The 12,081-nt window shown below is 40.0% G+C and overlaps 1 protein-coding gene across 3 annotated transcripts in view; it reads right to left on the bottom strand.

The window, feature by feature from the left end:
* The window catches only part of MAGI3 (membrane associated guanylate kinase, WW and PDZ domain containing 3), a 245,345-nt gene that overhangs the window by 21,213 nt on the left and 212,051 nt on the right, over nt 1-12,081 (bottom strand). For all 3 annotated transcript variants that reach the window (XM_042998222.1, XM_042998224.1, XM_042998223.1), the window contains exons 12-15: nt 11,639-11,795; nt 9,440-9,531; nt 7,338-7,530; nt 4,593-4,781 (exon numbers count right to left, since the gene is read on the bottom strand). In XM_042998222.1, the coding sequence (XP_042854156.1) occupies nt 4,593-4,781; nt 7,338-7,530; nt 9,440-9,531; nt 11,639-11,795 (631 nt within the window). The remainder of the gene's footprint in view (nt 1-4,592; nt 4,782-7,337; nt 7,531-9,439; nt 9,532-11,638; nt 11,796-12,081) is intronic.

Raw genomic sequence — 12,081 nt, 5'->3', positions numbered from 1 at the left:
GCACACGCACAGATACTCTTACATAGCTGCGGTCCGAGCGTATAGACCTCTGGGCTATTTTCCACTTACCATAAGCCTTTCTCCAATTTTCATATTGCCATCCTGATAATCCTGTGTAAAGGCTACTGACCTCACTGATACTATCTCGTGAATCTGACGTTCCTTGCTTCGTGTTGGCCACATTCAGGCCATCTCAGAAACGGCCACGGTGAGACCATCTTTGATTCTGTGGAAGGGGCATTTACTCCCACAGGGAACCGTAGGAATAAATGCAGTTCAAATTCAAGTTTAGGACTCCGAAGTTACTGCTCAGAAATCCAGGCACAGTGAAATGACTGCCTGTTAAAACGAATCCTACCTAGTTCTATAGCAAAATTAGTTTCTTTTGTTTATACCTTTAGATTTTTTTTTTTAATTAGAAAAGCTGAGGGGAATCATAACATGAAATGTTTAACATTAAGATTATTTGGTTCATGGATAAAATCCTACCCTCAGTGTACAAAGCAGAGTCTAAGACATTTGCAAAGACATGCCGTGCAGTTCTATCAGTTCATGATGCTGAAGGCTTTCCTAGATGATTAAGACACTTTGCTGTTATTAGGGCTTAAAACAAGTTCTCAGACGTTCAGGAAATCTTGTCAAAATATCTTTCGCCCCTCTTAATAAGAAGCATTTGTATTAAGAAACAGATGTTCCTTCCATGTTCCTTGACAATTTCCTCACTGGGGTCAGTAAATCTGTTGGCCATTTGCCTCCTGCTGACTACGGACTATTATGAAGAAGGAGAATTAATATTTAAAATGGCACTCTGAGTATGTTTCATTTCCATAGTAAAATGGGCTCCTCACCAGTATTTGAGTCATGGGTAGGTGTATGTCAGGGACATTTTAAGAGCCGTTCATTTGAACTAGAAGTTATTCTTAGCCATGATTTCTGTCCCCACGGGCAGTGCCGTTCACTCCTCAGCTCTTCTAGGATTATACACAGGGAGAGATTTTATCCCAAAACAGAGGAAGGCAATGTTGGAAGCAACCGCCTTTCAGCTCTGAATTATTATCAAGCACTTGCACCATTTGCCTTAAAACAAAGTAACTAGAAAAGTGCCAGGGCAGTGTGGGCCACGTCCTGTGCCCACATCCTGTGCCAGGCCGTGTGAGCGATTCACTGAGAACACAGGTGGCACTTCAGAAATGCCCAGTGAACCAGACAGTGGCCCTGTGGTGACCTTCTAACTCAATACCTTAGTTATCCTCCTTCTTAGAAAAGACCTACTTGTACACACTGTTCATTCTAGATGCCCCGAGAAGAAAATCATTCGGCCCTTGGCAAAACATCCAACGGAATGAATCTCTGAAGTCTCAGTGACTCCTTTCTCACCATGTGAGCAGTGTGCTCAAAGGGAATTGAAAAATCTTGGTACAGAATTTCCTGAAGGGTTAGTTATCTGGATGAGGGAAGGTAAGATTGGTCGGATTGGTCTAGTCTTGGCATTTACAGCAGTACTATCAAAACAGTTAAAAATAGCAAAGAGACTGATAGGTCACTTCTGAACACTCTCTGAATGGACTGGGAAATTTTCAAGGTAACCCCGCAGAGTACACATCTTGAGTCCTGCCCTGCTTTTGTTGGTATACAAAGTCCATAGGCATTTGCCATAAGACCAATGTAATCATCTTCATTCATCTTTGGCCTAAATCTGACTCCTGAACTGCCTTGTCCAGCTGTGGAGATCACTTGGGTGCTCTTAAAACACTCCTTTCAGGAAAAGAAAGGACAGTAGCTGGAAATGTCCCCTCTCAAAGAATCCTTTGCGACCGGAACTGAAAAGTATACGATAAGAAAGACAAACACTAAAACCTGTGAACTACTGGCGAAGCAGAAACTAGCCAAGTCCCTTTTCATCTTAAATAGATGTCTTTTCTCGGTGCTCCATTCATTTAGCATTTACACCAGCTGGGTCCAGGGCAGCAAGGGTGCCAGACCCAGATCTCTGATCTTCGAAAAAGTCATCGGCAGAGAATCTCAGAATTTCATAACTGGTGTCAGAAATGCTACCGGGAACTCTACTTGTGATAAATGTCACCAGAAAACACATTTAATCAGAAGGAAGAAATAATCTTTCCTGAACAGAATACCAATCTATACCAAGACAAGGTCCATAAAGAATGATCCGTTCTGACAGGTTTCCTGCCTTTTCACCTGTGCTAACTCTGGTCTCAACACACCTTTTTCTCTGTGATGCAGTCTGCAGCCACTGCTCAGTCTTTGTGAGTGAAAGCTCCTCACCCAAGCCTCCCCCCAGGCTCCCCTTCCATCTATAAGAGATGAATGGGAGTCCAGGAAGAATGCTTGCAGGGCTCAGCATTCTGTGAGATTGTTAACTAGCAGTTCAATGAAATTACCAATTCGGGTTTTGTGCCAATGACTGAACATCTCAAGTACTTTACATAAAGTTCATGGACACCCGAAGCCTAATTCACCATTCAGGTTGATAATTAATGAGCTGCAAACACTCATTTCCTACATGAGCTGCTGCCTCAATCTTACATTTTAATTGGGCTTTCTTTCCCATCTCATGACTCAAGTATTGATAAACTTTTTTAAATTTCTTAAAAAAAAAAAATCAAGAGACAGTAGACTAACAACTTTATGAATAACACGACAGTGACAACAGCAGCAGAAGCTACAACAAGCAACAGCAGCTAACATTTCTTGAAGGTCCGGGCTAAGGGCCTCGCATGCATTACCTCCTTTGATCCTCAAACCCCCACGAGACGAGAAGTGTTACCGTCATCCTCATCGTAACAGAGGAAATTGGAGCTCTTGGAGGGTAAGTAATTTGCCCAAGATCAGACAGCTATTAAAAGACACAGCGGAATCTGAATCCAAGTTTGCCTGATTACAGAGCCCTTACACTTACCGACCCTATCTTACACAGATATCTCCCTCTGTGAGACACAAAACCATCAAGATAGTAAGAGACAACTACAATGAACAGGTGTAAAAATGTTTGAAAAATTTAAATGTAAACAGATACACACAAATAAAAAGAATTACTTAATGTACATTAAAATGCAATATAAATTTTAAATACAAACTAAATAAAAATGGTAAACATATTTAAGGAATGCGACCTATTTTACTGATTTCTTCTGTATCGCTTTGTTTCATGGTGCACACTAGCCTCCTCCCCTTCCCCTAATTTCTGCAGTCCTAGAAAAGGAGTATGTTCGGTAGAAAAAGCAGTTAGCAGCTATGACACCGAGCAGTAATCTTGCACTATTTTTGTTCATCTGAATGCGTGGGATTATTGTATGGCATTAGAATAAGAATATGGTTCTCTGAAACGGTTATTTGGTTTGGGAAATACTGGTTTCCAGTGATACAACATAAAATCCCCCCAAACCTGCTTTCTTTCATTTTTCTAACACAGGCCACATAATCATCCTCAGAGCATCAGTGACAGTTCCGAGTGTTACCATGGCAACTGCTTTTGGAAAATGGAAACTAGTATCAGTGAGCAGTGACCTGATACTATAGTAATAACTCATCCATGCCACAGATCTTCTTCCTTTACACACTTGCATTAATTTTAGCAAGATTTTTGCAAATTGGTTTGGCCCACAACACTGCTGAAAGGGTTTCCTTCTTTTTCAACGATTTTAGTGGCCGTCTAGTCTAAGAGGATCTCACTACTCAAGATATACTCAAATCCACTGGCAGAGAGAGGAGCACATTTTCCTGTGCTCAAAGATTTTTTTATCATTTGACTTGGAAAAATAGTCCCCCAGACAAGTCTGATAGAAAAAAATCTCAAGTGTCTGGTTCTCATCTTATATTCATTTGGATCTTCTAATTGTATTTAAAGATGATTATTTCTTAGAAACAACATTTAATATGCTGAATCTTAACAACCCTGAACATATTAGAGGTAATTCCTCCTTTGTTGAAGGAATTAGTATATACATGCACTCTTCCCAGATGACAATATTCTGTTAAACTGGGTTCAGGATATTTAGATTAATTTTTAAAGTTCTGACAAAATTTTTACTTTTCAGTGAAGCATATATAAAAGATAAGCATGCCTCTTGTCACTCCAGAAGGTTCCTTTATAGTTGGAATATGGCCATTGTTATTAAATAATACAAAAGGACCGTTTAAGACATATTTGGGTCAAGATTCTTCTATTAATCTATTTTGCTTCTTCTTAACTGCTTCTAGCATTTAATTCACTTCTGCAAACACAGTTTCTCCCAATTTAAAAAAACCCTACGCCTCCTTATTTTAAAAGACTTAGTATTGTCCTTTCACTGAATCTACTAGGGCACGCCCCTAATATACCGCCACAATATAATCTTGGCGCAAAGTGCGCTGCTAAGACTTATTTTATGGAATCTGAGATGACAGATTAACCTGCAGCCTGGAAGTTTGGTTCGGACTAGCCGGTGTTGAAAATAAAATATTCATCATTCTTAAAAAGGTAAGTCTCTCAGGCAATTCATACATGATTCCTAATTAGTTTCACAAAGCCCACAGGGAGACTCAGAACACTGCAATTGCAGGGAGGCACAATCGGAGATAGCAGCCCTTACCTCCTGGAGGGGGTTTGTTTTTGGAGGTGAGGATGACGAAGCCAAATCCTTCATTTTCTTTTCGGTGCAAGACTACATCGTAGGCCTCCTGCGGAGCAGGCCTGGCTGGGACCTCTGCTCGGTTCAGGCGGGGAGAGCCATTCTGGGTCGAAAGGAAGGCTTGAGAGCTGTCATCCTCAGGTTGTTTCTCTATAACAAACATGACCAAGTATTTCTAGAACATCATAATTTTTGTTAACTTAAGTGTTTTTGTGCTAGGATTCTCACAGGAAAATGTGGTTTCAAATAACATCTAGGATAGAAAAGCAACCTCCCCATGTGAGCTCTGGCCATTTTAGATGAGACTCAGATTGAGTCTGTCTGACATCTTAAACACTTTTAAAGTGTGTACCCGGAAGAATTATATGTTTTCTCATTGCAAAGGAAGCTTTTCAAAGCTTTCATCAAAGTTCCTGGTAAACCAATTCTTCTTGAAACTGTTTTCATTCCAGCAAGATTTTGACCAGTAATTTTAACAAAAGTTGGTAATGAAAACTGACACAGTAAACTTCCTTTTAAAATCAACTGTAGGGGCGCCTGGGTGGCTCAGTCAGTTAAGTGTCCGACTTCAGCTCAGGTCATGATCTCGCGGTCTGTGAGTTGGAGCCCTGTGTCGGGCTCTGTGCTGACCGCTCAGAGCCTGGAGCCTGTTTCAGATTCTGTGTCTCCCTCTCTCTCTGACCCTCCCCCGTTTATTCTGTGTCTCAAAAAGAAATAAACGTTAAACAAAATTTTTTTTTTAAATAAAATCAACTGTAAATATGACTTCGTGCTGTGACTACCACTTGTGATGTTGGGGAGGCCAGTGCATCAGGGCAGAGGTGCCCCCCGTTATCAGCTGAGAAGTGAGCTGTCAACATAGGATTTGTCTTATGCAATGTGTCTTCAACTTCAGTTTCCTGATGGATGAGATCAGATGCGCTAACCATCAGCAGCCCTACTCCTCCCCCATCCAGCAGATAACAGGCTGTCCACATGAACAGCCAATTCTCCTAGGCAGAGAACAGGTCATACGAATCCCCAGCAAATGGAGAGTTAACGTATACCTTTCTCTCCTACCCAATTACGTCATCAGAATCAAGAAAGAATGACATAACTTAGTCCTGATTAAAAAAAGGGCAGGGGCGCCTGGGTGGCTCAGTCGGTTAAGCGGCCGACTTTGGCTCAGGTCATGATCTCACGGTCCGTGAGTTCGAGCCCCGCATCGGGCTCTGTGCTGACAGATCAGAGCCTGGAGCCTGTTTCGGATTCTGTGTCTCCCTCTCTCTGACCCTCCCCCGTTCATGCTCTGTCTCTCTCTGTCTCAAAAATAAATAAACGTTAAAAAAAAAATTAAAAAAAATAAAAATAAAGAAAGGGCAAATTTTGTGCCATAATTTGATACAAACCATCATTAACCATCACCACGAGACACTGCCATTAAGGAATATCCATTTATAAGGGCTCTTCTGCCTCAAAATCTACATGATTCAGAGATGACGTTTTAGAATTTCAGCAAAGTGCCACGAACGTCCAATCATTAATGAAACATAAAGGGGCTTTTGGTTTGTTTTTGTTTTTGTTGCATAATGTATGGTTACAATGAATTAGCTAAACGCCTCCAGTAATATCAATCCACTATAAAACGTCTTCATGAGACTTCCCAGGACAGAGCCAACCTCTCGTACAACATCACATTTTTTACTACACGTGGTTATGTTCTGACTCCAGCATCACTGCAACACTGCATGAAAACCTGTGTGCCTCTCTAAATGTCCGATGTTTATGAAAACAGGCCTTTACCTTGGATGTTGCAATCAAAAACACAGAGCCTCATTTTTTAAGAGTAAAGCAAATATTCATCAGGTCAACAATCATTCACTGATGTCTACTCTGCCAGGAAGGCACTCTTTTATGTGCTGGGGATACAGCAGTTAACTAAATGGATAAATATCCCTACCTCTACGAGGCTTACATTCTTATGCTACCGGGTAGTCTTTTTAAAATTTTAAAAAGTGGCAAGAATTCACTTCTCAAAATTCCGATGTGATATTCACAAAGCTATTGATGAGAAAAATGCACTTAGAGCCTCGTATCATGGTTTAGACCCCAGGCTCTATAATTAAACTCCTGTCTTAATCCTGGCCCTACTGTTCACCAGCTATGTGTCTCCCAACCTTTCTGTGGGTAATTCTAAAACTGAATAATGACAGTATTTACATCACAGTGTTATAAAGACTAATTAAAAGAATCCATAGGTCTGAGATATAGTAAGCAACTCAATAAATGTTTTTTAATGTTAAATTACATTATATTATAACTTCTCAAGTAGAAGCATTCTATCCTCTGAATATTTAGGAATTCATCAGGATCCAAAATCTTTTGACGTTCAGCTAATGGGATATCTTGGTATGACTAAAACACTGTATCTAAGAGAACAGATTTAACCCGGTGCTCCCATCTACAATACCACGTTGGCAAAATCTGCCAACACATTAACATAATCTCAAATCGGAGGCCCAAAATTTATTTGTTTTTTGATAATAGTCTTTCTGGATTCTTTTGACCTTACATGGCCTTCCACAATGAGGCCCTGGATCATACTAAATGGATTATCTCAGACAGTATTAAACCTAATAAAGGAACCTGCAAAACTACATCATAGAAAATGGGCTAAGTCTCTTTGTTTCTTTTTGAACCTATCAGAGCAGGAACAGGTTCACATACCACCATAGAAGATCTTTCTTCTGACGGTTAATAGCACGTGGCCATTTCGAGCAGCCGTCGTCATGAGGTCTAAGACTTGTTTGTGTGACTTCCCTTTAACAGGAATCCCATCGATGCACATCAGTTCATCAGCTGCACGGAGCCGGCCATCTTTCTCAGCTGCGCCCAGAGGAATGATGGCCCCAATGTATATCTGATAAGATAACAAAGTGTAGGTTGGTCTCTACAGTCAACTAAGAGCTACTATGATCCTCAATAGCTATGTTAAGGACTTCCTGACTCAGTACTATGCAAACCAACATATTTTTGCAGTTCAACTATGAACATTTATAGAAGGGGGTTATCTTAGAAAGTGACCATTCTACAAAATGGCACTTCAGATAACCACACTACATGATCTCTTCTCGATCTTTGGGGTTGAATAAAAACAAGATAGAAAATGCAAAGCTGTTTAATAACTTAAAAAGTACCACTATCAGTTCCATCAATACAACAAAACAAATACATTAAACTCAGAAAATGCACTCGTGCAGAGTAGCTCCTAAAAAGTAAAAAAGGATATTGAATGCCATCAGCTAAGATGTTCTACACGCTGTTCACAGCAACTGGGATCATTCTTAAGATATCCCCATCACATATGGTGATCAATACAAATTCAGTATATACAGCAGAGAAACATTTCTTATTCCTAAGTCTCAAAGCAGTAAATATCTTAGGGAACAGAGTGGTCTGAGGTCTACTTACATCTAGGTAAACAGATTTGGCTCATTTTGCTTGCCGGCAATTAAAATCCTGAATTATTAGGCTAGTTTCAGAGCTGTTAACACCTGACATTTAAGAAAAAGATTTGTCCCAAGTTGTTTGAGACAAATTCTTAAAATATCTTAATCAACTCTATGGGTATTAACAAAATAGGAACCATTAAAATCAAATCACATCTTCCACCAAGAACAATCAAGGTATATCTGCCCTATATAGGTTGACCTGCCTTAAGCTTTGTCTCTGGTGATTAACTATAACCAATATGACTAATTAGGACACATTTATAATATATAAATCAAATGTTCTATCCAGAAATGGAAAGAAGCATGTCATTTTAAAAGATTATTGTTCCTCACCTAACTTCCAAGCACAGTAAGAATGTCTTTCTTACATTATACAGAAAAAACATAAATCTGTTCTCAAACTCCACAAAGCACATTACTTCTTTGTCATTCAAACTAAGGGCCAAACTTAAACAGAACCCATTACATTTGTTCTCTAAACTTTAGGTGAGAATCGTGTCTAAAGTTCTAGGTTTTGGGGCGCCTGGGTGGCTCAGTCGGTTGAGCGCCGACTTCGGCTCAGGTCATGATCTTGCGGTCCGTGAGTTCGAGCCCCGCATCGGGCCCCTGTGCTGACAGCTCAGAGCCCAGAGCCTGTTTCAGATTCTGTGTCTCCCTCTCTCTGACCCTCCCCCATTCATGCTCTGTCGCTCTCTGTCTCAAAAATAAATAAACGTTAAAAAAAATAATAAAAAAAAATAAAGTTCTAGGTTTTAAAGGCTTTATAAACATAACCCTTCTGCTTTCTGGACAGAAACACGACTTATTTTATTCTTCCCTAGTTTTATACGTAGAGCAGATGGAATGGTATGCAAGGTACTGAGCTTGAAAATGTCAACCCACTAATGAGGGCAGGTGATATGATGTACGCAGCCTCAGGCCAACTGTTTACAGAGCATTCATTCAAAGGACAGACTGATTGTGGCAAACAGGATGCTAGATTATAGGTTTCTGAGAGAAGGCAAAGGTCTTAAATTTTGTTTAACAGAGGCAGGGGGAAATAAAAATTGAAAATAATGAACTGCAGCACATAGTGGAATACAGAAATTAATTACTGCCCAATTTCCAGCTGACATATTCAGTTCTTGCCTCAGCCACACCAAGGTCCCTGAGAAACCATGACACTAAGAAAAATGCAGTTCCTCCTCACGTTAATGACACGGTTAGAGAAAACCAAAATCTTATCTAAAAAAGTCAAATAAAGCAAACACTATACTCTTCCAAACAGCTACTTAAAGATTCATAGGAACGGCCAAATTTCAAAATATCTGAACTTACAGACTGGTCCGGCCCCTCGCCTCCCAGTACCCGGAAGCCAAACCCCGACTCCTGCTTCCGAAGAAAAACATCCAAGTCTTTGGTGTTTGGTGCTAAGGAAAACCAGAAAATATAAAAATAAAGAAAATGAAATACTTGCATTTATTTTAAAAAGGTTAAAATAAAACAATGCACTTATGTAGTAGGATACTATGATAGAGTTCAATAAACTGTAACCTCAGAACTTTCTGGTATGTGAAAACTTACACAAGAGCATACCACTATTGCAAAAAAAAAAAAAAAAAATCAATCGTAAGTATTTTTTTCCAGCTCTAAAGAAAACTGTGCATCGAGATAGCTCGGGAACATTTACCCCTACCTTCCATGTACTCAGCTTTACTCTGCCATTAAGCCCTAATGCCTTCCAAATCAATGTTATGATATTAAATTCAGCATCATCCAATTTAAGTTTGATGTTTGAGAGGTGCAAATTATGTACATTAACATCTGGGCAAATCCTAGGAAAAGAGAGCCCATAAAATGCCTTAATTCTACTCCTGAACTAATACCGTTGTTTCAGAAAAGCATCCCATATTCACTTAGCCTAATGGTGCAAAATGATATTATTTTAAAAGAAAATGACTGCTAATACCTATTATCAGCCCCATTTTCTGGCTGGGAAAACTGAGGCCTAGGTACGTGGCCTAGTGTCAGCAAATAAATGGCACAGCTGAGATCTCGACTTAGCTTGATTTCTAGGGTCCAGGCTCTTAACACTATTCTGCCCCCAAAGGGTAGGTCCCATTCACCAGAATATTAAGTCAGGGAAATCTACTTCATGACTAAAATAATTTGATTGTCAAGAAAATATTCGTGTTATTCACAAAGTAAGAAGTGTTTTCAAGAAATATGTCGGGGAACTATATAAAAACAGAGATACTAAATGGGGTAAATCTTGATAATGTTCCTTAGAAGCAGTCTCTTTTGAGAAATAATTTCTATCAGAATTACAGAACTTTAGAGATAAAACTCTTGAGCCCAACTCAGTTACTTTATATGGAAGGCCCAAAGGGACTGAGGAGTTCATATTAATACTAAGAATGTATAAGGCTATGAATGGGAAGTCAGAAGAAAAGGATCCTCCATAGTTATACTAACTTAAATTATTGCTTTGCTGTGCTGTGCTTACATCTGGCTTTCATCTTTCTAAATACGGCCTGGGCCTATTCAGGATAAAGACTTACAGTTGGTTAAATTATTATGAAGTCAATTATATACGATATTTCCACCTGTGTACATCATTTCTAAGGTAGATTTAGATCTGCTTCTTAAAAACAAATTAAAAAAATTAAACCTACTTAATCTGCAATTTTACTTTGGAAACGATTTATCATTTTAAGTAAATCACAAAAATGAACTTCTGCCTTATGCACTCTCTCTGCGCACCCCTCTCAGCTGGATTCCTCTGACCTCGTCTACCCTGGTTTCCTCCATAGGCTGCACACGCTCTGATTCACCACCCCTCATACTCCTGCCAGGAACATCTCTTTGAAACACAAGTCCACGATGATCATCCCGGCAGTGAAACTATTCCGTGGCTCTCTATCGTTTCTGTGATGGACTCCAGCTCCCTTGGAATGGTCGACTCCGTCCTCCCCAACCTGTTCCTGCTCCCCTCTGCTCTCCCGTGCCAGCTGCACCCAGCCAAACCGGGCCACTGGCAGGACCCAGGCCATGCAAGGTCAATGTGCAAAGGTTGCTCCTGCTTCCTTTCCCTTTTCATCTGCCTCATGAACACCTCTCCGTCTTTGAAGACTTGTTTCAGGCTTAACCTCCTATCTGAAGCAGTATCTGACACTTCCTACTACCCACAGTGGTAAAATTGATTGTTTCCTTCTTCAGATCCGTGTGAGGCTGGTTTGTACTTATTTATTTTCCATGTAGGTTTAATTATCATTTTTGGTTGCACAGCCTATGGACCCTGTTTATCTCTGTATTCCCATCACCGACTGTGTGTTAGGTAGATCGTAGGCACTTAATCCCTGGTTTTGGAAAAAAGTGAGTGAATGAGTGTTAAATACAAATGGAAGAAACCCAGAGTCATATGAACATGGGGATGAAGGAATAACTTTTCAATATGGTTTGGGAAGGTCCCAGTTTTTTAGAAAATTCAAATTTATTTTGTCGCATGCTCTCCTGAAATATTCCACAACTACTTACGTTTATCTTCATATAAAGTCTTAGATTTCAGGTAGACCTCAGAAGGATCCAATTTCGGGGATCCTGACCTGATAATGCTGGGTGGAAAAGGCATAGGCTGGGGAATGGGCTCATTTATGGCCTCCAAACTTCCTGAATTTTCCTTTTTATCTGTTTTCTGAAATGGAAAAGGGCCTTACTTAGTATGTGTTTAAAACCAGATGGTTGATTAGTTCATCAAACTATTGTGTGACCCGGGTATGTCAACTGATTATAGGTGAGCAGGTGGCAGGGTCAAAGCCACAGCATATTTGCAGTCTTGTCAGAATTCACCTGCATAGCCGTGTGTGCTTGGTTAAAACATATTTTACTTAACTTAGAAAAAGTTTATAATGATGTCAACGGAAGGGCCTGCATTAGTCCTACGTTTACATGACCTTGCCCTTTTCTCCACCACCAAGACA

This window comes from Panthera tigris, chromosome C1 (assembly GCF_018350195.1).
Source record: "Panthera tigris isolate Pti1 chromosome C1, P.tigris_Pti1_mat1.1, whole genome shotgun sequence".
Taxonomy (NCBI): Eukaryota; Metazoa; Chordata; class Mammalia; order Carnivora; family Felidae; genus Panthera; species Panthera tigris.
This window is presented reverse-complemented; position numbering and strand designations above follow the sequence as displayed.